This window comes from Apus apus, chromosome 1 (assembly GCF_020740795.1).
Source record: "Apus apus isolate bApuApu2 chromosome 1, bApuApu2.pri.cur, whole genome shotgun sequence".
Lineage (NCBI taxonomy): Eukaryota > Metazoa > Chordata > Aves > Apodiformes > Apodidae > Apus > Apus apus.
The window spans coordinates 139,606,483-139,633,713 of record NC_067282.1 but is presented as its reverse complement, the minus strand read 5'-3'; the positions used below and the strand labels follow the sequence as shown (position 1 = coordinate 139,633,713).

The following is a 27,231-nucleotide window of genomic DNA, read 5'->3' as shown; positions in this document are numbered from 1 at the left end:
AAATGTATTGCTTGAATTTCAAATGCAGGAATTGATGAGATGAGAGAGAGTTGTATATTTGCATTGCCGTTAATTGAGAAATTACCAGATTGAGATGGACAAATGGCAGCCAGCCAACTAGACTAGTATATTTTTTGCCTGGATTAGTATGGTGTTAGTATACTGCATTACTATAATGCAAAATATTGAGCAAGGGATGCTGCCATACATAAGTGCTCAAAGGGCAAAAAAAAACACATAGCACCCATCTCCATCCTTCCTATTCACTGTTGACAAAATTACTTCATAAAACGGAGGATAACAATGACATACCAATGCATAGTAAACTCATAACTAGATGTTAACTAGGAAATAAAATAATTATCACTTTTAAGCTGAGCATGTTTTTATATGTAGCAGTGCTATTATATATTGCATTGTCTAGTGACTTGAAATCTTTTAATATTACCACTTAATTAATGCCTGTGAAATAAGCTCGGTAAATATGTACTGTGGGTTGTGTCTGGGAAAGGTCATGTTGACTCATTTAAGGTCAATATCAATTTATAAAATCACCCTTTTCAGAAGAGACAATAAAGGATTAACATGGTGAGTTAAAATGAAGAACCAGTGCTCTAAAATTACAAATTTTTGTTTTGTAATCAATTCTGCTTTAGGGAACAGACTTCTTGATGATTTCCACACACCCTTTTCTCAGCTGACTTTAATCTCTCAGTGTATTAAGCCTTGTCTTGCCTAGATAGCCATTGTCATGCCTGGCTTGGGGAAAAGCACTGTCAGGTATTAAAAGGTATCTATCTCTCTCTCTATAAGAGAAGGCTAATGGTTAAAGTTTAATTTTATAAATTCTGCATTCAAAAGATTTGTAACTGCCAAACCAGCTAGAAATTCAATCTCTAATAGTATGCTCTCCATACTATTACCGAGATACTAGGCTAATGAATCTATTTATAAAGGTTTGTTTTCATCCCTGTACAAACCACATGACAGAAGCAAGGAATGATAATGTTTATGAAGAGAGCACCAAATCTGCAGAACAGGGTTCTCAGCATCACCAATGAACCAACTTTTATTATCCTTTGAGTAACTTCTTTGCAACTTCACCTCATAAAAGACACAAAACAAATTAGAAGGAAGTTTCAGAGGTTTATTACTCTTTGGCAACTGAGGAAGAGAGACCTTGATCTCCTGATTGATTCTTGTATGCAGGGCCAGCCTGTGTCACAGAGGCAAAGGATTTATGAACATGCTTACATCTTTTGCTGAGTTAGGGCCTTTTGTATGCTTAAAGCTGTACGTCTTGTTCAGTCACAGCCATCATGTATTTTTATACTGCTGAAAAAGAGAATAGCTAAACAAAATTTAAACTTTATATTACCAATTTAGACTAAAAAAATATTAGGAGCCATACATAAAAATGGAAATAAAAATCTGGTTTCAGCTGCCATCATACCATACACAGCTGACGTTTCTGGTCTCGTCTGGCTCTTGATGTTTAAAAGGAAGGTTCACAGAGAGAGAAAAACATCTGCAGAAGGCAGTCAGTTTAATCTTAAGTGGATAAATCAAATTCTTCAGATTTGTCTCCCCACAGAGTACAGAGAGAGTCTAGATTATGAGATTTGACCATATGCCCCGTTTTTTGTTTGATAAAATGAAGCCAGATGAATCCCACACCAAGTACAGAAATCTCAGCATAAAAATTCTGATGAAGATATCATTGAGGTCTCCTCACTTTGAAGTTAACAGGACATTCAGTATTTTAGTTATACCCACAGAAGTGTGCAGAATATTTAAGCAAGTTCTTGTGGTAGTGCAGAGGTGGATCCAAATGAAGGATAAGTATGGTGGCTGTGTATTAGAGTAAAGTGGAAAGAATTACTGTTTTCCTGGTATGGTAATACAGTTGTAGAAGATTCTGCATTGGGAGTTGAAGCTGTTAAGCTGCTAGGAGAGGACAGTGTAGCAGAATTACGTCTTTCATCAAAGCCACGTAACACTCAATAGCCTGGGCTGTCACCCTTCTGATAGGTAACAGCAGTCATACTCCCTAGCCACTCTCTTCCTCTGAGTAGATGGGGTGACACGTGTGACATCTGAAAGGACTTTACCCTACAGCTGAGGATCTGGACTCCACTTCTTGAGCTCTGTGTATTCACTTCTCTCATTCACTTCCTTCAAGTCAACCTGTGGCAGCTTTACTAAAAACTAAATGCTTGATACACTATGACCAAATAAATCGTGCTGGAGTTATCCCTGCAGGGAAAGGTGGCAGTGAGAAGCTATGAGTTTTTGCAGCATTAGGGCGTTTGGTAGTGTTCATGACTACCAAGCAGCACGTTGCCAGCAGTCATGTGATGGAGAACATTTCTGTGGGTAGAAATTTATCAAATTAGTACAAATGGCTGAGTTGAGCCTAAAGCCACACTAGAAATGAATTGAAAATTAGGCTGTAGTGACAACTGAATTGTTCTGTGTGCATTTGCTATTGACCTTGTGCTGTACAGAGAATTACAGAGCTCATCTCTTGCTAGTGATCAGGGAAGTGGCACTGGCTGCTTGCCTCTGTTTGAGCACAGGTTGGGAAAAAGCAAAAAAAAACCCAACAACCCACCAAGCAAAACAATCAGTCCTGTAAAAACCTGCACAGCAAATACTTCTGCAACAAATAAAACATTCAACCACAGGAACTACGTATAAATAACATGAGAAGATCTCAGCAGGTTATCTGGTCAGCTCTTGGCAATATAGAGAATACATGAACATGACAAGGTAATTAAAGGGCAGAATATCAGGTTCCACTTGGATCTGAAAACAAAATAAACCTGTGCTTGAAACTGAGTAAGCAGTCTTTCAGGAGACAGCCATAGCTACATAATGGTTGTGGTTTGCGGCAGAAAGGTAGAAAGTATTTTAGAGCACAGAATAAGAAGATTGATGATCTGATTTTAGACTTTTTTTTCATGACACTTCCATAGTTCCTGTGACTTTTGAAGAAAGGGTGGTGGGTGTTTGGGGCTTTATGGCAGGGATTGAGGGGCAGGGGGTGATAGAAAAATTACCATCAGTAAGGCAGACCACTTGTTTAAGGTAAACTCTGGACCAAACTGAAGTCAGCAGCTTAGATGGGGACAAAACCTATCCCACATCTGCTTCTGAATTCTTTATGTCAGGAAAACTGATTTGAAATACAAAAATTTCTTTTTTTTCTATTAATGGATCTTTATTTCAAATTTCCAAACCTCTGTAGTAGTCTTAGAATATATTTGAAAGCATAAAGTTTTTTAAAATATGTAAGAGCACTTTGATGCCTAATTCCCTTTAAAATCACTTGGAGTAATGGAACAAGGAATTTGGCTCCTCGAATAGCCCCTATTTCTAACTTTATTAATTGTGTCTAATCTGTTCTCTAATTATAGATTAACATGGGGGGGAACAGAAAATCTTGTTCTCTTCCACCATTTTCCACTAAGTTGCTTTGTCATTTCCAGTGAATTAGATAACCACCGTGGTCTCCAGTTTTTCAGGTAAACAAAAACTCTTAACTTCCTCCCAGCTCTGCTCTGTGTAGATAATGTAAATAGCAAAGCATTCTGTCTTTAAGATCTAGTTCATCTGAGTACATATGAAGGGTGTATATACACCCTAACAGTTCAAAATTAAGGCATTTTCACTTTTGTGAAAAATACCTATAAGGCTCAATCTCTACCCCTCTGTCATACCCTCTGCCAGAGCACGTAATGCGAAGTTCAGCTGACACCAGTCCAGGCCAGTTCAGTTCCTCTCAGCTGCACAGCAGAGATGAAGCATGTCATGGTCACAGTTTTCTCATGATGGAATATCAATCTTCACGTTGTGTTGAACATCCGGAATTTTCTGCGTGAGTTTCCAATGTCACCTTTCAGCATCAGTAGCTGTTCAAAAGCTGTTTCAGCATCAGAAGCTTATATTATAGTCTTCTGTCATTTGCACAGGTGAATCCATAATTTTGGAGCTGAAGGACTAAAGAGCATGAATGAATTTGTCTTTCATCATCTAGAAAAGCATCCCCAATGTTCCTTCTCTTCTCATATAGGGCACTGTGAAATGTGAGACACCTCGAAGATTGCTTGATGCCGTGGGAAGAGAGATTTCTTTCTAATAATCCAGCTTCTTCAGAATCCATGTTAATTTCTCGCTCACTCTGCCACCTCCTTGAGCATTTTCTTAGAGTGATCTGTTCCCCCTTTCCTCTGTGATGGAGAGGCAACTGAAGTGTAGTCAGATGTGTTTTGACCTGTAGACATTGTCCTGTGAAAGCACTTAATTTCAATTGATGGAAAATATGTGCATTCTTAAGCTAATGTATATGTCGAGCATACTGTTCAATTAAATCCTGTTGCTAGAAAGTAATGTTTCTTTTCCTTTCCCTAAACTTCTCCTTTTCAGAATTTATCTGAGGAGCCACGTAACATGACTTTGTCTTCCTCCCTGGCCTATGTACAACTCTGAACATTTTAAATTTGTTCAGGTAGAAATTTGCTTTCACTTGTTTTTCCAAAGGCAGAGAACAAGTATTGGCTGGAGAAGATCACTACAAGAGTGAGTATGGTAGAGTGAAGGGAATTAATGAGGCAATAATAAGTTTCCTGTGCCCTTTTTTCTGTTATTCACATAGTCTCAAGAGGGAAGATGTATTTTAATTAAAGCACATGGTTCATCTGGATTGTGTATATGTTTGACTACATCCATAAGGCTTAACTTTAATTGCAGAGGCTCCATAAAGGTCTGAGTTGAGGAAGAGGACCACATTCATATTTTCCTGCAGGAGTATTATTCTTTTTGACACAGTTTTACTACTTGAGAGAAGCTAAAATCTTACAGTTTTAAGAAACCAAACTGTATCTGCCTGAGTGTGAACTCCTGCTGTATTTGGGGGGTATATGTGCAGTCAGGATCAATATTGATAGAGAGAAATGGCATCCATGAAGTTCTAACCTAGTTTTAAGCTTTATCAACATGAAGGTCTCTGGATCACTCTGGGTTTTGGCCTCTCCAGTTTGCACTAGGAAGATGGGATAGAAGTGTATATTTAGCATTAACTTACTAAATATTGGTTATGCTAACAAGGTGACATATACAAGATATTAGCTTTATGGAATGCATACATTTCTTTTTCACATATTAACATTCTGGCATTTACTTACTGCTATCATAATAGCAGTTGATAGTGTCAATAAAGATTTTCTTCCAGATTATTAACTTCAGAATGATAGCAAAATGTGGTGGATTGCACATACCATATTGACATTTCCTTGAAAACACATCCTCATATTCCATATTCATGTGCAGAGAGGGGAAAAAATACCTGCCCCTTTAAAACTGTCTCCCAGAACAAAGAAATGTTGACTCATTTATAAAAGATGACCAGCAGATTGTTATTACTGGCTTTTTGAGACTGAGAAAAGCAACAGTGCTGAGGACAATATTCGTAGAGCAGGATGCCAGGAATGGTGTGTTAATGTGAATCAAACATAATAAATTATTGAGAAGTACTGGCTTTTGCTATCTCTTATCTTCTTAAAATATTCCTTTTTGCATGGAGAAACATGAAGATAAGAGTTTCTATTTCTCACATGGAGTATTTCTTCCAAAGAGTATTTTTTAAGGGAAATTCTCTGCACAACTTATGGAGAAGTGTAGAATAAAACAAAACCTCTGGAATAAATATCCTTATTTCCAAGACGACTTTACATTTTTGTTACAAGACTGTAACATTTTTGTTCATACTCTTGATGACCATTTCAAACAATCCCCTCCTCTTGCAGTAAACGCTCCAGTCTGTGCCTGCTCTGGAATTCACTGGAACGTGTACAGTTTAGAATGGTTCCCTAAGTTCTGTAAGGATTACTTTCCTTTTTTTGTGTGTGTGTGGGTTTTTTTTGTTTGTTGTTGTTTTGGGTTTGTTGTTTGGTGTTTTTTTTTTTGGGGGGGTGTTGTTTTTTGTGGTTTTGTTTTGTTTTGTTTTGTTAAAACTATAGAATTTAATAATAACAGCTAGCAATTCCAAAGAAGGCTTGGTGTGTGTGACAATTTCCACCTTGTCTTTACCTATGCTCAGAGAGGATTTTTCTCAGGTCATGGCTGTAAGAACTGTTGTGTTTGTTTTTTTTTTTTCTGGGGCCGCTTGTATCTTTTTGTGAAGCCATATCAGGTTCAGTCAGAGGAAATGCTTTTAATTGAGAGCCTTTGAAACAGGAGTAAAGAGACAGGATGTGGAACATAAACAGTGTAAGTTTTGATGTTGCAACATGTAGCAGAAAATACTCTGTGAAGAGGAAGAGCAAGGAGCTGTGAAAATAAGAAAGATATGGTATTGGGCTGAGCCAGATGATGCAGTAATGGTGGAAGCAAGGTGGGAACCTGAAGGGTCATCTAAAATAAAAATTTAAGTATTAGTTCATAATTCAAAACACAGCTAAATTATGTGAAACCAGTGTCTGTTGCCTGCTCTGAATGGTGACTTCACATTGTAATAGAAAGGATTTTCATGAACCCCTCATTTTCCTAGCTATAATGGACTGGAGGGTGGCTGGGAACATGCCAAAACTGTGAAGTCTCCAGCCTGCTTAGAGAAATAGAATTTTATAAAATAGAGTAATTTAGTAAAACAATTTCAATAGGTGAGAATTTGACTCTGTTCCCTGCATAGTGACTCACATGAATCAATACATTTCCAACAAGTTCATAGTAGATTTAATGGAAGATAAGATTCCAATTTCTGAAGAATATGTAGTGATTCTGCAGTATCACTTGTCACTGTCAAAGGAAAAAAACATTCATTAAGAAGCTGATGCAAAAATACTGTGACATTACTTGTATGCATGTTTTGCAATGTACTTTCTCTGGAGGTACCACTGCAAGACAATAGCAAAGGCCAAGATCCAGAAATTTGGATCCCAGTCCTGTCTTTTTATAAGGCTTGGACTCACTGCACCTGGTGACAGAAGACTGCAGGAATTTTACCAAGCCAGAATCATGGGCCCTTTAGCTGTTCAGTGCACTTTTAAAAGTAATTCAGACCTCATATTAATCCACAGGTGCTCTGTCTGAAAGGGTCATCCTGGTTCTCAGTCATTCCATTTAAGTACCTAAATTAAGTAACATAACTCTTGGTGAGAATAAGCCATCATGTGATTTAGAATGAAATTAGCATTTTTGGCTACTGGAACACAATATATGTGAGTATAGTAGAATCACTCACAAAACCAGCCAGTATTTCATCAGAGAGGTCTGGATATAGTGTTCACTGTTGTCTTGTAATACTCACATTGATGTTATTTTTGAACACCATTATACAGCAGGTGATCATAATGGCACTTTGGTCCTAAGAAGTAGATCCTCATAGCTTTAAAACTTACTCCTGCTTTGGGATTTTAGAGGCCTGCTTTGAAAACTCTGTGATAACTCAGGATTTATAAGAGCTGACAGAAGCCAGATTTGTTCAGGGTCTTAGTTGCACTTCACTAGCATTAGATAACATGATACAGTTACCAGTACTTCAATTTTACAGATCTGATGAGTATCCACAGCTGCTCTTAAAGTCAGCAGAACGTGTAACTACTTGCACTTTGGATAACTGGATTCTGGCCCAATGTGTTTCATAGTAAAGCATTCAAAAGCTGAAGTACATCAAATTAGTAGCTGTTTTGTAACTTTGATCTCTTCCTCCTGTGTGAAACTCTATGTAAGGAAATAAACTGAGGATATAGACTTCTGAAAAGAGAACTCTGAGCTCTGCTGCACACCATTTATTTTCCTATTACTTTTTGAATATTGTTTATTTGACATGTTGTGTATCTCCTTGCCTCCCCCTCCTTTTTATTTTAATTGGGACCTGGTTATTGCCTGGAAATTCCACTAGCATGACTCATCCCTGTACTGGAAATTACTGTGAACAGTCATCACATGGTGGGATTTACCTCCTCCCTTCCCCCCCCATTTTTTTTCCTAAGTGCTTTATCATGGCACGAGCTTATAATAATAAACTGGGAAGGAAGTTGAAGCTAATAATTTGGTTCTGAAAGCACAAGCCCTGCCAAAATTCCCCACAGGCATGAAACAGCCGCTCAGGCTGTGACACCAGCAAATTAAATCCTGGAGATAGCTGACCAGAAGTAATGAAATGTGTATTTACCATATTGATGCTGTCAGTCCTAAGACAAAATGGCTTTACAATGTAGTTTAATGGGGCATGTTTGTCACTGCCAGCAGTGCTTAGAAAAAAAACAGGGTTTTGCCTAGCCTTCTTCTCAAAATCACTAGCCCAATGCTGGCTGGTAACCATCACCTCATACAACATGAAGAACAGGATGTCCAGAATGGTCTGTTCTTTTAGAACACTGCCAAAGTGAAATCCATATCCCAAAGGATGTAAATTATCTCATCTTGTGATATATAATTTCCCAAGCCTTTTTATTCATCCCTTCACTGCCACTTCATTCTATAAACCAAACTTTAGAGCATTATTTCAGGATTCGGTGGATAATGAACAACAGATGCCTCCCACAAATCATGTGTTGCATGCATGCAGCAGTTTAAAAGCCTGGACACGTACAGGTGTATGGGAGAGAGCCACATAATCACTGAAAAGAATAGGTACCACTCAAAAGAGGGATTAATTATGCAGTTGGGCACAGGCATGAGCTGGATGAGCCACACAGCTACTAAAGAGACATCACTCAAAAAATGCCTGCGCACCATGGCAGCAGTTCTTCAAAAGCATCTGGACACAGACACACAAAGGAGGGAGGCTACCATTTCACAGTTCCCACTTGATTAGGAGATAAAGGGCTCAGAAAAAGTTATTTTCCCCAGTTAGGTGTCTCAGGTAACAACAGTGTATGTCTGAGACGTCTCTCTGTATTTAGCTAGGAGAGCTATGTTATGCTAATAGTGTGAGAATTACCAAGGTTAGGGGATCATTTGCTGAATGGTAATTGGCTGTGAATTCAAGAAAACATTGTGAGGGGAAAATATAAGTATGGTCTGCAACATGGTTAATACAATACCCTTGGAAGAATCAAATAATAAAATCACACTATGGGCAGTCTCTGAAAGCATCTAATTATATCCTAGGAATGTCTGTAACTCTGCAATTATATGCTTAATTTCCAGCTGTACTTAATTAACATGACAAATGATTTATAATACCACCAAAAACAAGGAACTTGCTTTGATCTATTGGCGCATGTAAATTTGTGGGGCTTTGTTGTCTTTCTCTTCACAGCAAGGCAGGCACATTGAGTTAACACCATGCAGCTGGGCAGCAAAGGCGAGGGAGGCTAAGGTCATTTTAGAGGTAACACCGTTCTCTTTCCTCTACTGAAGCATTCAAATGAAAGTGTTTGCAAACTCAAACCCCACTGACTTCTCCGAGATTATACATGAACTTCAAGCTTAATTTGTAGAAATTACCTTGCTGAGTCAGGTCTGTCTTTCTTTGCTTGTTCTTGGACGACAACTGTGTTTTCTGTGATAAAATAGCACATGTGCTTCCGGAAAGCTAGTTGGAGGGTGCCTGCTTTCTTCTGTCTTCCCATGTTAGGAGAGCTGAAGTAGGAATCATTTCACATTTTCTTAGGGAGAGGAGAATGGGGAAGAAGAAGGATAAGATAATTTCTATGTGTTTTTTAGCAGATCTAAACATATTCCCCAGTTAAAGGCTGGTATTTTGATCTACTCAAGAGTAAGCCTGTTGAGTTCTGCTGAGGCTAAGGAAAACACATGGAAGCTTTTACATATTTGTAGTTCTACATTGTAAACCTTTAGGAGCAATCTCTCTGCCATCTGTGAAAAATTATCCAGTACCAAAGCATTTATCCATTGATAACATTGGCTGATATAATTTCAGCAACCTAACAGTAATTTTTAAAAAGACTAATCAAAGCAAACCTCAAATCAGCTGCTGAAGTTGCATTGCCTCTGTTTTTAATACCAGCTTGAAGCTGTATAGACTGGTTATCCTATTTGGGCTGGGCTTACTATATGCTTGTTACCTTCTTCTCGTGTTGGTTCAGATGAGTACGTTTGCTTAGGTCCTTTCTTCTCAAGCCTGTGGTTTTGCCTGTGGGGTGATATGACCTTAGGTACACTGTGGAACCTCAAAGCCCAATGATAAAAAGGATATATATGAAGATAAACTGCTGTTATTTAAAATCTTACAATCCTAGAACCAATTCTTTATTCCTGAAGTTTTTTGGTTTTGTTTTGTATTTTTTGGATGCCAGGAGTTGGCAACCCTGTATGTGTGAATTCCAGACAGGGAGCCTGGGTCCTGCAGCATAAGTCCAAAAAAAGATTATTCTTGTGGAAGAATCCCTGCTAAACAAAACTACAATAAGACAGGAGGTAGCCAAGCTATGAGAATTACTCTCAGAAGGTGGTGTCTAGCTCTCTGGTACAGGAGCAACTTGACTGAATGAGTAAGCTGCAAACTAGCCATGGTTGCCAGCTTTGCCCTCCAAATAGAGCTCAGCCTGTGAATTATGAAGGAGAAAAAGATACCATGGTGTTGGGAATTGCAAATATCAGAAATTACATTTTTCACTGGGAGTAAAATTATTCTATGCAGCAGCATGGCCTAATAAAGAAAAAGGCAACTCTTGATTAAAGCTTGAACTTTTCCTTCTCGTTAATTACCATGAATCTGTTTTGAAATTCCTGTAGAGAACAAGTGCTTCTTGCTGGCAGCTGGTTTGCAATTAATAAAAAGAAAAGTGTTTTCAGCTGGCAATGACCTAACATGCTCATGATATGTGAAAACAAGGTTAAATTGCTCCTTTCTCTGTACTACTAATAAAAAAATATGGAAAATGAAATGGCGTAGCTTAAGAATTGAAAAGTGCCAACCACAGCCACGGACGTGATGCTGAGAGCTGCTTATCACCTGGTACTTGCTGGAATGGGCATATTTGGAAAATCTTAGTCAGTGCCAAAAATTATTCTTCAGTTACAGGCTTTCAGTATGTATTTCGTTGAAGTATATATGGTCTTCTTTCTGCAAGATAAGAGTCTTGATTTAATCACCTCTTTTGGGGGATTTAAATGAGCTATACTTTGTGGGTTTATTGGAAATCCTCTTGCCCCTGTTACCGTTTTTAATCTCATTCTTCTTCTGCTCTACTCCACCTTCTGTCAAAGAAGAATGGTGGAGGCTTTGTTCATTGGGATGTGAGGAATGGAGTAGCTAGAGCATCAGAAAGCACACTGCAGGAGCCAGCCTCTGCTGTAGAGAAACTGGCCTGATAATCAGATGCCTGTGGACTTTGGCTGACTGTGAATTGTATTCTGAAAAACTAGTATGATTTGATGTTAGCTGTCTTGCAGAATATGAAATGTAACCTTATCACAAATACAACCTAAGTATCTTATAAATACCAAGATAAATGGGTAAAAATGAAATAATAGATTTTACTTCAGCAAAGTCTTTATTCTTGTCTTGTAGAATGCAGAACCTTTCCAGGTTACTGTCCGAGAAGACAATTGTATCGTTGTCTCCCTGGAAGCATCTGATGTGGTGAGCTCATCCTCTGTATATGTTGTGAAGATAGCTGGAGAATCCAAGAACTACTTTTTCCAGTTTGAAGAATTCAATAGCACTTTACCTGCCCCTGTGGTTTTTAATGCCAAATACCATGGCCTATATTACATAGTAACTCTGTTGGTAGTGAACTCAAATATGGTTTCCAAGTCAGCAAGATCAATCACTGTGTTAACCAGTAAGTAACACCTTATTATTTTTTTTATTCTTGTTTTATCTCTTTGTGTGTGTTTATTTCTTTCCTCAGAAGTTGTTCTTGTGGATAAAGCTGGGTGGGGTTTTTTTGTTTGTTTATAATAGGTCCTCCTTATGTGTAGGATGAATCCATGTGCGAGAATGGTAGGCGTTATGCGTTGAGAAAGCTTGTGAGTGAAAATTCGCAAGGTCTAGGCAAGAAGAAAGGGACAGCCATGGGTTTCCCCTGGGTGACCCTTTCCAAACACTGACTGGAGGAGTTTATCATACTGAAAAAAGTGATGGATGAAGCTCCTTTCCAGATATTAATCCTAAACCCTTTGAACTAGGAGTTCCACAAATCTAATAAAAGGCATAGAAAGTGTTGACTGACTTTTTGGTGTAAGCAATCCTGTTACACATTGAGATATATTCCATATTAAATGCTATCACCATGTTCTTTGATTGCTAATATATTGAAGCAGTACTAAACGTGGAAAGCAGATAGCAGTCACCCAAACCATGTGTTTCTGCCAGTACAGATGGAGTTTTTTCTGATGGAGACTGCATTTGTAATAGTCTGTGTCTTACTACCTCCAGGTGCATTGATCCTGAGGGATCCAGAGGGAGAGGTGTGATTTTGTTTGCTCTGTCATCATGCAGAGCACCACAGATTTTTGTGTGATATCTGCCATATTTTTGGCACTGCTGTTGCTCCAGAACTGTTTCCATGTGCCAACCTGAAAACAATTTGTAGAATATAAAATTACTTCTTTATCTGGAAGACAGATTCAAGAAAAGATAGACAAAAAATTATTTGTACGGAGCAAAACAGTTTTTGTGGGTTTGTGTATTATTATTCTGTCAATGGGGAAACGCCATCCACAGTAATAACATACAAAGTATATTACAGTAGCCTCATAAGTTACTGAGTGAGGTGCTTGAAACTTAGAAGTAACCAGATTTTCATCATCTATACATTCTTCAGCCTTCCCTTGTGTGTTCAGGTTGGGCTCTGATGAGGACAATGATGAAGGGTCCTGTGGGAAAAGTATCATGTTGTTGGGTAGTGTAATACTTTCATGAGGCATATGTGCAAGAACATCTACATATAGCAAACAATTTTAAGGTTCATAGGTAATCTGAGTTCCTTTTCTTTTACTGTATTAGCTTTGCAAAGTAGTAATTCTAATCCAATTTCCTATTTTATGATTGGTTTGTTTTCTTAAAATAAAATAATGGAAACATCAGATGTTGTATACAACTGAAGAAAACACATCACTATGCATTTCCAGTGGGTTTTGAATGCTGAACTTGTTGTCGTGTGGCAGGATTCATTGCTTGATTGCCAGAGCCCATGAGAGAGTCACTTGAAGTAAGGGAAGGTGTGATCCAGGATGGCAGATGGAGCACACACTCCTGTGCGGGGGATCTCTGAAGGAAGAAGGGAGGCAGTGTCACTCAGCCCATTGAAACTAGCCCCAGGCTTCCCATTTCTGGCTCAGGGAGTTTCCACAAGGTATTGCTTAAAGAGTGTGAGTCTGCCTGCTCTAAGGGCATATCCCACATCGCTCTCCCTCCTCCAAGGCTTGATGGTGTCCTTTCCAATAGAAAGGAGCCCACCCCTTTTCACCACCTGTCTTATGTGGGTGTGCTGGCAGCATCTCAGGGTTTCCTGCTGTGGCCTCTGCTGCTCACTCAGACCTTGGAAGGACCAGTGATTTTGGCAGTCAGCCAGTGCTGCTTGGAGAACTTATGTACCAAAGTGGCAGCAGCAGATTTCACTGGTTTTGTCTCAACAGAAGACAGCCAGGTTCATGGAGAAGAAAGGGCATTCCTGCTGGCAGCACTGAAGGGTGCTGTGCTGAGCACTAGAATTCTGCTGTAAATTGTGAGCTCCTCAAGGAAGAGGGCTCAGTGTCCTTCCTGGCATCTTCTGTCAGGCAGACTGAGGAGTGCTTGCCCTCATGTACTAACATAGCTCATCTTTTGGAGCACAAAGCTACTGGAATGGAAATAAATTTGGAATTAAAAGACAGTGTGGCAGACTGGGCTTTTAAAGGTATTTTAGTACAGTGCTTTTGAGAAGAGAGCCTAAAACTCAGTTAGTGACCACCAGCTTCTCCTACAAAACTGCATGAGGTGACAGTTTGTTTTCCTTTTATTATTTTTCCTTTTGCTGGTGTTGTCCACTGCATGTTTAAATCATTTTGTGACTTAATTAACTTGGTATTTTGCAGACAATAAGGATAGAGTCGTATTTTTCTTCATGCCATATGCTCGCTCTACCTGCTTAACATTTTTAGTTTCTTTTAACCATGCAAAGACATATAACAATCTAATTTATTTCATCAGTATCTGAGACATCGAAAAAAATGGCACATTACAACCAGCTTCCAGTACCAAATTATTTCCTGTTCTAATTTCATCGGTATCAGGAGAGCTTTACCAGTGGCAGATTGGCCCCATTCATTAGGCTGCCACAAGATAAATCAAGCAAGTGATGCCAATGTGGTTATTCCCAAGGCTGTCCTTCAGTATTTTGCAATAGCTTTTTGGGTTTTCCTGATGCCTGCAAGGGAGTCCATGCAGGGAGATGCAGTCTTTCAGCTTGGCCATGTGCTGGAGATCTGGGTTTTACACAGAGCAATGTCTATCCAAATTGTGCGTGTCAAAATGAGATCAAGGTCCTTCAAAGATACTGCCTACTTAGAAATTCAGTGAGAGTCATGAAAGACCTCTGGTTTCTGTTGTTATATCTTGATGCCATTTAGTTTCTCCTCTTCAGCCCCAGCAATGTGCTGCTTTACAGCATATTGGCAAGAAAAAGGTGTGTCTCTTCAGGGGTTGAAACTTCATCCCATTTAAATCTGTTTTACTCCTCAAACATTTCTGTCCAGGAAAAAAGAAAAAAAAAAGTATCAAGAGAAAGATGATTTAGAAGCTAACAAAATATATTTTTATACATTATACATACATATATAATTATATATGTGTAAAGGCAAATAAATGTGTGCATAAATGCATACATATGAAATATCTTGACATTGACATTATATAAATATACCTATATGCATGTATGTGCACTACCATTTGAGGTTACTGTTGTTACTTTGGACCTTCTCTACAAGACTGAACAGTTTATTTTCTGCTTGTCTATGATAGGAATAATTTCAGGGCTTTCTCATGTTAGTTGAAACACCACAAACTATAGAGTTCCCCTGTTTAGGTTCTGTGGTCCAGATTGTTGTAATGCAAAGCATGAGATATTAATTGCAGTATTTCTTCTCAGAGCCCAAGGGTTTTGTGAGCTTGAGCACAGCCCACATCCTTTCATTGCTTCCTGAGCTGGGACGTGAGAAGGACAAGACGAACAGGGCACATTCAAGTCTTAGACAGGAAATGTGTAAAATAGAATTTGAGCAGAAAATGGCAATTTTCATCTAATTCTATAGCAAAGCTGTGTTCAGCAAATTGGCACAGTACTTCACTCAAAGAGAAAGACTGAAACCCTGACCACTTGTTATTAAAGATCCCTGTGATGGTTTTCACAAGAACAAGTGTGTGAATCTCGCCATCCTGGCCAGATTCCTGTGACTACGATTGTTTTGTGGCTGTCAAAATGACCTTCCTTCCAATTTTCAGTCTGTACAAGATTAGACCTAGTTCTGGTATCTAACACAAGTATTTCAAGCCTTGTTTCTTCTCTTTGCATTTTGGGTTTTCAACAGGAGTGAAGTAACTCCAGAATTTATATAATTAATTCAGTGGCTTGCAATATTTGAGAGAGAGTGAATTTCTCACTCATCCTCCATTTTCCCAGCTTGAAGCTGTGTTTTATTCTTCCCAGGGTGACTCATACCCCAATAGTCTTTTTTATTTCAAATTCACTGTCAATTTTTTGTGGGGTTTTTTGTTTGTTTGTTTTGAAGGAAATAACGTTGTGCATTTGAAAGAATGGGGAAAGCAGTACATTGCAAAGCTGTTGTGTGCTGTAGGAAACATGTATCTCTGCTAGAAACTGGAGAAATCAGGATCTTAGGATCTCTGATGGTAAAAGAGCAGCTCTGCCTGACTTTTGCTTTAGATTATGATTAGGAGTTTTGAGTGGCAAATGTCTCAAAGCCTATGATTCCTTACATATATCATTGTAAAATATATTCCCTTTAGGGAGAGTTCTACCTCTGCATCTTCTACAAAAAATAGTCTCCTCCAGAGAGCAATGGGCCTGCTGCCTGGACTCTGATCTCTTCAGCTTTCAGAAAGTAATTGTCATTACACCTAGTTAGTGCACAGTCATCATTGTGCCTGATGCTGCAGAAAGTGATTCAGCAGGTCAGATCCTTTCCTCTGGCTCCTTAGTGGATCAGAGCTGTTGAAGTAGGAGCTTCAAAGTTTGTTTTTTGGGGTTTTTTTTCCAATGAGAAGTTTAAACTTCAGCCCTTTGTGTTTTCCTTTCTTAAAGGATATGACACGTCTTTAAAAAGGCTGGTTATCCATCGCAGCCCCAGTTTTGAATCATAACTCAGAAGAACATCTAGGTCCATTAGTGTTTAGCTTTCCCTAAAATCATGTCATCCCCTTTTTAAGGTGAAAAAAACCTCCATCAGAATCAAAGAAACAAGAAGAACTGCAACCATATGATTTCCTGCCATAATTTCCATTGGAAGGCTGATCTAAAGTATCGACCTAAGTCTGTTCAAGACTTGTGACAATTTTCTTTTTTCTTTTTTCTTTTTTTTTTGTTGTCTTTTTATTAGACATCTTATCTGGGCATCTAGAAATTGCAGTATAAACCATGATTGCTCAGATACTACTTTGACTTACATTCCCGTTTCATAAGCAACAGCACATTATCTCTATTACCTATAGTGAACATTGTGTTCCTACAGTATGAAAGAGCAGCTTTTTAATCTCAAAATGGTGGGTTTTAGCAAGGGATAAAATGGTCCCAGAAGTTTAAAGCATAATGGAAGCTTTGGCTATGACTTATTCCGAGTAACTATACAAATATGTAAATAGCGTCATCCTGGGGAGAAAATTACATAATTCAGAACTTCATGTGAATAAAGGACTAACTAACTAACTAACTCCCATGGGAGTTAGGTCACTCCATTAATGGGGTTTCTTTTTTATAAAAGTCATTATATGAAGGTAAATAATTATTAATTTGGGTTTGAGTGTGAGAAGCAAGACAGTTCATCTCAGTCCCATTTCAACCACTCGTGTGATATTATATCTAAGATACCACAATAACAATTAATTCAATCTGTGGAGTGACCCCATGTATAAATATTAAAAATACATTTATTTGAACCAGAATACGGCTACTTATTTTCAACTTACATTTTTTTTCCTCTTGAATTGCAAATGTTAATGTGTCTGTCACCAATTTAATGGATTAATGGAGTATTTAGCATCCAGAATTTTCCAGGGCATTTGAGGAAGAGATTATCTGCTTTTATTAAGCTATCTTGATGTTCAATGCAAGCTACATACAAAATGCAAAATGGAGCCCAGGAGAAACATTATAGGTATTAGAGATACACCTAAATCCTCTAAGTCCCTTCTGTAATATCACTTCAGACATTGCTGAAGTGCAGAGCATTTATAAATCTCCAAATTTTATATCACATTTTATTAAGACTATTTCTTGAGAACCACTGAAATCTGTGAAAAGCTGGATCCTAGAAACTGAAAATTGTTAAATTAAAAAGACCAGACTGTTTATGCTCTGAATTATAAATATAGACAGTGAAGAGTGACATTTTTCATATTCTTTTAATTTTAATAACCCTAGGACAGTTAGTAAGTGAAAAATAGAGCGTGATTTTTATCTGCTGAGTGTCCTTTTAGTTTCACAGTGTGCAAATAGCTTTTGATGGGAAGATTTGGTGCTGTGAAGGAAGTAAGATAATGGAAGAATCTTTAAATTGCGTTATGTCACTCATGCTACTCTGCCAACATCAGCCATGAGCAAGGAGAGGATACTAAGCGGAAGATAACAACAAGAAAGAGAGTCTGTGGTGATTACCGCTTAATTCGATTAGTAGGTTAATTAAATCAAAGCATCAGGAGGAAAAATCGTTTGGCTTAAAAACGAATATAACTTCCATCCTTTATTTGATTTGTCGTAGGAAGGAATAAATGAAGTAATTTAATCACTGACATAAGAAAGTTTCAGTAATTCTTTCAGAAATAAGGAGACCTCAGATGTGAATGAGATAGTGGAAGAAAGCCCAGGGCACACCTGCTAACATGAAAGATGATGGCATGTAAGCATTGTGCTATTTAGAGATTGTTATTGACATTTGAACTACTATCATGGGCTGTCTGAGCTGTGATATGAACCCTCTGGTCATGTGGATAGCCAGATCAACTGTTTATTTCAGAATAAGCGATGAGAAAAGCCCCAGCAGAAAGAAGAGGATAGGCTTTGTTTCCTGTGATGTGCTTTATTCCTATTTATTTGTAGGCTATTGGGAATTGTCAGCAAAATTTTCACAGATTCCATCACTGAAGTGGCTGTTGGTATCTGTGAGACTGGGAGTTTCTATTTCTAAGTGGTTCACATACAAATATACTGATATGTAGCTGAAGCTAATGAGGTCTTTGCCATGAGAAACAGTTTAATAACCCCACATCATTGCATTCCTATGCTCTGACAAAGTTAAAATGACAACATGACTTCTTAAGACTTAGGGAAAGATTCTGTTTGCCTCTGTACCTTTTGTTCTTAGTTTTTAGTTCTCCACTTCTCATCACATCTGGAAATTTAGTACTGTGGTGAAAATACAGTGCTGTTAATTGGGATTTAATTTTTGATTCCACTGCTGTCTTGCTTTTCCATCTTTGTTTAAGCTTTTCCACCTTCTGTGGGATAATTCCACTTTAAAAACTGACACTGGCCTTCCCTTTCATCTATTCTTTCTCTTGTCTGTTGTGACTGTATGCTCTTTGGGGAAAATATTAGTTTTTCTCCAGGGCCTGCTGCAGCAGAACTTTGAACTGAACTGTACTCAAAGGCCATGGTAATGAACAGCCTGATTTTTCAATCTGCTCCTTACAGTGTACAGGAGCTAAATCTACATGGTAATAGAGATAGGATTGTAGGCATAATTAGTGAGGGTGCTGTGCATTAACTACCTCTATTAAGATCGTTAGTATGACAAAGTTCAGCTAACACTGTAACTTTGTTTTTAGTATTTCCTTGGCCCTCTTAACCAATGTGTAGTTGGGTTGCTACCATTTTTTCTTGCTTGTGAGCACTGAGCAAAAGGGCATTTATTTGTTTATTTGTTTGTTTATTTATTTGTGGCTAAAGGATGCTGAATAGAACTCTGACTCTTATTGTTAGCAGCAATCCAGGCTCCCAGCTGCAGAGATTTGGTGCAGCTTTCCTTAGTTGATTGAGCTACACTGGTCTAGGTGCCACAATAAAGGACACGGTATTTTCCTTACTTTTTTGGAGCTCATCTGGCTCAGAGCTCTAGATCAGCAGTTCCTCATCTCCTTTCTGTGCACAGGCTTCCGCCATGCCCTCCAGTAAACCACTTTATATCTCTGTACTTCAGTTCTTCATCTGTAAAATAACAATAATGGTACTGCTATAATTTGTAGAAGTTTGGTGTGAATAAATACGTGGAAGATGATGGCCCTCTCAGATACAGGAGGAATGGGAACTATGCTATTACCCGTGAAATAAAGAAATTAATACATATCAAAATAGACAGTCTTCATTGAGGTAGCTTCCTTTGGCCATTACACTGATAAACTTCTCAGATAATCTTAATATTTATACCAAAGTTATGAGCAAGTTTGAGTGTTTTGTTGTTTTTGTCTAAGCACTTTCACATGATTGGCAAGCATTAAAGATCTTTCTGGGGTGATGACTGAGTGCCTAAATAACAACTGCTATTTCAACCTTATTTCTTTGGCAAATAAGGAAATTTTTCTGTTGAAGTTTTAAGTGTCAAAACAATTTATTTTATTTTATTGTTTTGGCAAGGGAATGCACAAATACTGGCTTTGACAGCATTCCATGTAGCTTTGCCCCAGACCTCTGTGAAGCCTCAGATATCACCCTGTAGATTTAAGAGTGCTTGTGCCATACCTAGCAAAACAATTTGGTTTATTGCTGGTGTATATGCGTGAAGAACTGTTTGCCTATTAATCTGCTTGTTTCTTCCCTTTTATTTGTATATCCTTTAGAACCACTTCCTGTGAGCAGTGTTTCTATCTATGATTACAAACCATCTCCAGAAACAGGAGTGTTGTTTGAAATTCAGTACCCAGAGAAATACAATGTTTTTACCAGGGTAAATATAAGCTATTGGGAAGGAAAAGACTACCGAACAATGCTATACAAAGGTAGGAGGAAACTACTCCACTAAAACTTAATGCTAACTCTGCTGGAAACTTTTTAAACACTGGTCTTAGGTGTGATTTTGACATGTACTGGTTCTAATGATTTAAATTTCTGGTAGTGTGTCTGTTTATGTAAGTTTTATGTAATGAAGTAAGGGATGGGTCTTTGAATCGAGCTTTTGGTTCATTTTGGATTTAAACCTGCTTCCCATCCTAGTTATAGTGATGCTTCCTTTCTTTTGGATTTTAGAGGAAGAGTGGGTGGTCTGGACTTTAAGCAGTTCTAAAATCCATCTGGGAAGGGATCCCCAATTTCTTCTACTTCCAAATAAGTGTGTAAACTAAACAAAAAAAAAACTTCCCACCATATTTTTTTTCTTCCCTGCTGCTATACTATGCAAAACGAAAGGAAAGAAAACCAAAACTCAGTAGGAAGGACAGAGATACAATTTTGCTTTCTAGATGTGCTTGTTGAAGTCCCTGGATGACTGACATTCCATGTCAGTTGAAGGCATTAAAAAAGTTCTCGGTTTCTTTCATCTGACCAAGGTCTGCTCTTGGTGAATAGCTGATTGGAGCTGATTGAATGGGAAACCCATTCAATATACCTGATTCCTGGTGAAAGATTTTAAGCTGGTAGTTTTGTTATCTCACCATACAGTGACACAGTGCTAAGTGTACTATGCTCTATAGTATTGTATATTACTGTAGCATTCAGTATGGTCCCTGAGCTAATAAACCCTGCTGCATATTATAAATTTCAAGTTTCTTAAAATAATTTAATCAAAGGCAATAAATCTAACAATCTAGACAGTCAGTCTAAATAATACAAACAACGTAAACAACTAATCTAACCATCTAAACAATCTAACAAGAGCAAATTCTGCTTTCTTTTTTATTTGTTAATGTCTGAACTCCCTGTTGCCCTGCAGTATGGCTTAAGCATAGCACTTGAGAATGGGCCTGTCCTGTGGAAAGTAACCTAAGAGGTGAGAAAGGCACCTGCATACTGTGTAGGCCCTGAAATCCCAACGATTTGATATCGCATGATGGCAGTAAAAGGCCTTTGAGCAATCCCGTAGGTGTTAGATTGAATCTTAGACACTGAACTAAGGCTTCCAAAGTAGAAATGTGTTCACTGTAAGCTCTCTTTAAAGTCAGCAGAGGGAGATACACACCTCCAGAAGGAGGTCAGAGAATTTTGGAGTCTCTTTGCTTCAATACAGAGTGGTGCTAGAAATCACATTTTCAATGCCGTGAAGTGCCAGAAGTTAGGAAGGATGATGCTGGATCATAGCATGAGATACAGGTGACTTCTTCTCAGAGAACAAAAGGGATACGTGTGGCAATTTTTTTCTTCTAAAGCTAGCACATAGTTCCCAGGGCTGTAATGCTGCATCTGTGGCTAAATAAAAAAGCCAGCCAGAATGAAGAGATTCAGTGTTCAGCTTGCAGACTCCTTCCCGTAGCCAAATATCCGTGAGCAACTTCAGCCCGCGTGTGTACTGGTGGTGGATGTGAACTCAGCTCTCAGTACTGCCAGTTGCTGGTGGATTGGCCCTTTGAGTATCTGCCCCCAATGTTTTGCCTCTGTCAGCAAAAGAGCAAGAAGGCTTTTACGTGCAGCCGTGAAAGGTCTGCAGAAACTGTCAGATACTCTTTGAGAAGTTCAGTGTTACATGGAACAGGTTGCCAGATTCAGTTCCCTTTCCTGTGAAAAGTAGTATGTGTTTCTTGTGCCTGGGATTTGGTTTTTTTTTTTGTTGTTTTTGCAAAGTGGCTTTGACAGCCAGGAAAAATGTTGGCAAACTGAATTATTAGAATTTCATGTCTCAGACCAGGCTGAGAAATGTTTTAAATATCTGAAACACTGCCAGTTCAGCATATGCAGTTGCATTAAAGTGAAAATTCGATACATTTTCCTCTTTCTTTTCTTTTTTTTTTTTTTAAACCTTCTGCAGATTTCTTTAAAGGTAAAACAGTTTTCAATCACTGGCTACCAGGTATATGCTACAGCAACATCACATTTCAGTTGGTATCAGAAGCAACCTTCAACAAAAGCACACTAGTGGAATACAGCGGGGTCCAGCATGAGCCCAAACAGCACAGAACAGGTGAATAAAATTCCTATATACCATTTGCTCTAAGTCTGTATGGCTGCTTGCTTATCTGCTGTGGGGAAGAGATTAATCCCACAGAAAGGAGGGTCTATGTGTGACCAGTCCTGGGAGCTACTCCTGGCCAAGAGCATGGGAGGGAGGATGCTGTGGATAGAACCTAGGGTTCTGTGTACAATACAGTGCAAAGAGAAATTTTCAGGAGTATTTCTGTCATAAAGTTTACTTTTTAGAAAATAAATTCTGCTTCATACAAAATATCCTAGGTCTTGTGCTAGGAATTAATTTTTAAGCGACAGGAATAGCTGCACTGATCATGCTATCTATCTATATTGGTCTGTCTCCTTGCGCAGTGAATCATAACTAAACTGTTGGAGAAGTCCTTCCTCATTGTGCAGTCTTCTGTCATGGAGAAGAATGTCATAATCGCCCTACTTGGCAGCCAGCTTAAGCCCTGAAGCATGAACTTTTAATTTTCAAGACAGAAATGTTGCAAAGACTGAAAATTGCATTTGTTCAGGGTCCAGAACTAATTTAATTTAGTCCTGGGACAGTGCCCAAAACTTTTCTGTTGGACCTCAGACATTTTCCAGGGTCCAAAGTGAAATGAACCAGTGATAAAATAAAAAATCTATATCATTAGATGAATATATTGATGTTGTTCCATTGTCTTGGACAGAGCAAAGCCAACTGATGCCAGCTGGGTTCTGTCATGAGGATCCTAAATATAGTTACTGAGATACTGAACCATAAGAATGTAACCAGCAGGATTGCATTTTTCTTTTGTTTTGCCCCTCCCATCCTTCATTCTTCACACAAACTGCAAGGAGATTGTGGTGTCTCGTTTTGTATTAGTTGCCATGGCTGGGACAGGGGAAGTGAACAAATTGGTTTGTTGTAAGGTGCCAGCTTGAAAGGTGCCAGTCAAAATTGTTTGCAGAGGCTACTCAATGCATGTAAGGGCAGACAGACAAGCAATTACAGAGAGGCAGACAAAATGCTGTGTGTTCACCTCCTGGCATAAGTTGAAGTAACTTCTTTGTGTGCCAGAATCTTGTTTTCTGGAGACCCGAATCTTAAGATCAAGCTTTCACAAATATTAAAATTTAAACTGATGTTTAATGTTTGTGAAAAGGTGGCTGCTGAAAACGTATGAAAGGCCCTACATGAAGGTCATACTTTAAAAATATGAGCCATATATTAGTTTTACATGTTTCTCAATTCATTTCTATAGACGTATTTTTTTCCCATGATCAAGATCTTTCTGGAAGACACAATAAAATTAATTAAGATCCACTCTTACAAATTCCCACTTGAGTAGCTGAGTTGCTATTATACCACTGAAGTCTGATTTTTTGTGACTTCACATCTACTGTCTGATAATCTTGAATTGTGATTCTTCTGTGAATTTACACTCATGATGATCCCACTAGAATCACTTCTGCTATAAGTATATGTAAGAGAAGGAGAATCTTAATAAGAACAAGTAATTTCAAAATATCCCTAGATGCATTGTTTCTCTGCAAACGATACTTCTCTGGGTAATTAATACATCGTATAAGTGCATAGAACATACCTATTAAAAGACTAACCCTTGCTTCTCTTTTAGTTCCTTACCCACCTCGAAACATTTCTGTTCAGATTGTACCAATCAACAGAAACAATTGGGACGAGCACAGTGGGAATTTTGCAGAGGAATCATTCATGGGACCACAAGAAATCATAAGAAAAGAAAAGCTTAGCCATTTTTCTGACAACCCACCTGAAATTCCAGCAGTGAACATATCTGCAGCCTGGCCAGGTTACCACTATAACAGCACTGAGTATGAAACCACATCACAACCATCCTGGTGGTCTAATGAAGCTGCGTCATCAGAGGGTGAAGAGGAGTTTGTCAATGCAGTTTCCAGTGATTATGAGGCCAATGAAGTCAACACATCTAGAAAACTCATGCCAGAGCCCTCTTCCTTCCTTCCCGTACAAATGGTGCTGACCTGGTTACCACCAAAGCCACCTACTGCATTTGATGGTTTCCATATCAATATTGAAAGAGAAGGTAAAACAGAGCCTTACACCCTTTTCATACCTCTTGTCTGCAATTTCACTGGTGGACTGTCTCCTCTACAAATCACTAATTACCTAATACTGTGCTTCTAAGGGATTTCTTACTTCTCATGCATTTCTTGAGAAGTTTATTGCAATGAATATGATCTAGTTCTGGCTGGGCATCATAAAAATAAAGGAGGAGGGGTAAATCACAGTTTGCAATTCTCTCTTGTTAGACAAGATTTATACGGTTGTACATACTGCCTCACTGTTTACAATGCAGTTATCGTAAATCCATTCTGGTATCAGAGAAAGGAGAAATGAGCTGATAGGTATTTGAGACAAAGAAGGTACCATGTATACCATTATACCATGTAGTTTTGTCTGCCACTGAGAAAGGTTTTCAGGGGGACTTCAACTGGAAGGGGCACAGAGAAAAGATAGTCTACCTTCAGATAAACAGTTGTCTCAGAGTACAGCTACCAAACATGTTTCTTAGGCTGCAAGGAGGCTGTAGTGGAGAATGTGGAGACTTTTCAAGTGATGGAGCTGCAAGAAAATCACCATGTTCCTAAAAGAATTTCTGTTTTAAAATCTGTCTTACCCAAATTAATTTTATCTTCTGACAAGCAGTTTTTGTAAGCCTTTCCACAGTGAAGGCAAATGCTATGTTTTGCAGAGTAAGAATGCAATACGTAGAAAATCAGAAGCTCCTTTTCTTCCAGGCCAGGCTGTTTTTCACTTGCATGGTCATGGAAATCCTATTTTATCATCCTTTCTATGAAATGAAGATTTGGCCTGGGTTCATTGTTCCTCTACACCTATACTGCAGCCTTGGTCATTAATTACTCTTACTCTGATGGCAAGAAATAAAACTACCCACATAAATCCAGTCCTTTTGGGTACCTTTTAATTCCACAGCAGAAACACTATTACCATTTCTGATATAAATAATTTTTGCAGTGACTGGAGCCTTTCAAATGTCAATTAATCCACACTTTTTCCCCCCCCAATTTAGAAAACTCCACGGAATTTTTGACAGTAAGTGAGGACACTCACAAGTTTGTTGCTGAACTGAAAGAACCAGGAAAATATAAGTTGTCTGTAACAACATTTAGCTCCTCTGGCTCTTGTGAAGTTCGGGGAAGTCAATCAGCAAAAACACTTAGCTTTTACATCAGTAAGTATCTCAACAAATCTGTCTTTTTCTCCCAGACCAATATAACTGGAATGTACTGAATATGACTGCTGTGGTCATTCTTCTGGAATTCCCTGTGTCAGAGAAGGAAATATATTGCAAATATGCTATATATTGTATCTTGCCTGGATGGGCCTTCATCATGCTGTCTTGGCAGAGCCAAGAAATGAGAGGAGATGAGGTATTTGATAGGGTCATTGCTCAGTGTTCAGAAGTGGCTCGCTGAAACAGGTTCCCCTCTTGCATCTTTTGAAGATAGGATTTAATTCCAAGAATTAAATTGGTGGTTATAGACATTCTTGAAAATGCTTACTTCCTTACTCCTGGAGGCTGTGTCTACTGAGTTATGGATGAAGGGCATCTTGGGCTGAGAGTGGAAACTGCGCAATTAAACACTGAACTATGAAATTATATGGTCTGTGTGAGATCATGGGGCAAATTACAGTAGATTAAATAGTTCAGCCTACTAAATTCAGAGGAGAAAAAGTAATTTATTATTTCCCAGTAGAATCCCAGAGTTCTTTAACTGATGTTACAGTAAAAGACAAAGAAGTAATATACTACTGTATAAACTAATAACACGACTGACAATTAGACCAGCAAGTGAGACAGGTGTTGGTGAATTCAGATTATTCTGAAAAATATTCAGAATATTATCCTTTTGATGGCTGTGGTCACCTTTGTACCTTTTTCTAAAAAAGAAAAGAGATACAGCCTACAAAATGCCCATACAATGAGAACAGAGGAGTACTTGCAAGCACTACGCAATTCTGTGTGGGGAAGGATAATATCTCCCCCAAATCATGAATGCTACAACAAGACACAGTAGCTAACGCTTGCAGGACTATTTGTGTTAAAATGGAATGTACTCGAGTACTTAAGAACATTTCTAACAAAAATTATCTTTAATATCTCATAACATTTACAAATACTAACCATTTAGACTTAAACTAATCATAATGTTTGGCTGCATGTAACTGAATTCCACTATCGCTCCTATGGTTTTAACAACTTTATAGTTGGAAGAAACAGCATGTGGAAAACAAAGAGAAAAGAAGAAAGAACACATGAGATAAAGGGTCTCTGCTGTTGTAATTTCACTGTCTTCTGGTTTTCTTTACAAATAGTTATTATCTTCATTATATGGAAAGTATTATAGTATTTAGAAGTATACAAGTATGTAAAATAAATTGTGTAGCATTGCTATTAGTACCAAATGTTATTCCATTTTACAAAGTGTGACTTATTTCCATTAAGTAATATGGAAAGCAGTGAAGTGTACTAACTGGGAACAGAGACCTGAGAGAAAGGAGAAAATGTTAATCTGAAGTGTAAGTGTATGGATTGCTAGATTAGGGATGAATTTTAATCTCATTTGATATAAAATATTAAATGTCACAGGAATATAAAGAGTATTTTAATTTACATGTAACATAGGAGAATGTTTTGAGGTTTGGGTTTTGTCCATTAATTTCGCAGCCTTTTAGAACCATTTGAGGATTCTTGGCAGTTACCTTATTCATTCTGAAAAACACAAGATCCTTAGTATTTCAGACAGATTTTGTATATATTTCTAGTAGCATGCCAAATCTGAGATGTGCATAAGTACTCCAAAGGTGAAATTGCTTTTCCATTCCTCTTTGAGTCTGATCAAGTCAGCTTTTTTTTGGGGTCATGACATGAGGTAGCTCAGTTCCTTTAATGTGGATGTTGAAAAATGTTGTGAATTGTAAGAGCTACACATACAT

The 27,231-nt window shown here is 38.2% G+C and overlaps 1 protein-coding gene across 3 annotated transcripts in view; it reads left to right on the top strand.

The window, feature by feature from the left end:
• Nucleotides 1-27,231, top strand: part of PTPRO (protein tyrosine phosphatase receptor type O) — a 153,445-nt gene that overhangs the window by 73,621 nt on the left and 52,593 nt on the right. The window contains exons 2-6 of one of the 3 annotated variants that reach the window (XM_051618387.1): nt 11,486-11,759; nt 19,967-20,125; nt 22,084-22,236; nt 23,849-24,295; nt 25,304-25,465. In XM_051618387.1, the coding sequence (XP_051474347.1) occupies nt 11,486-11,759; nt 19,967-20,125; nt 22,084-22,236; nt 23,849-24,295; nt 25,304-25,465 (1,195 nt within the window). Of the gene's footprint in view, nt 1-11,485; nt 11,760-19,966; nt 20,126-22,083; nt 22,237-23,848; nt 24,296-25,303; nt 25,466-27,231 lie in introns of those variants that run through there. The other 2 variants (XM_051618395.1, XM_051618404.1) reach the window with 2 other exon arrangements.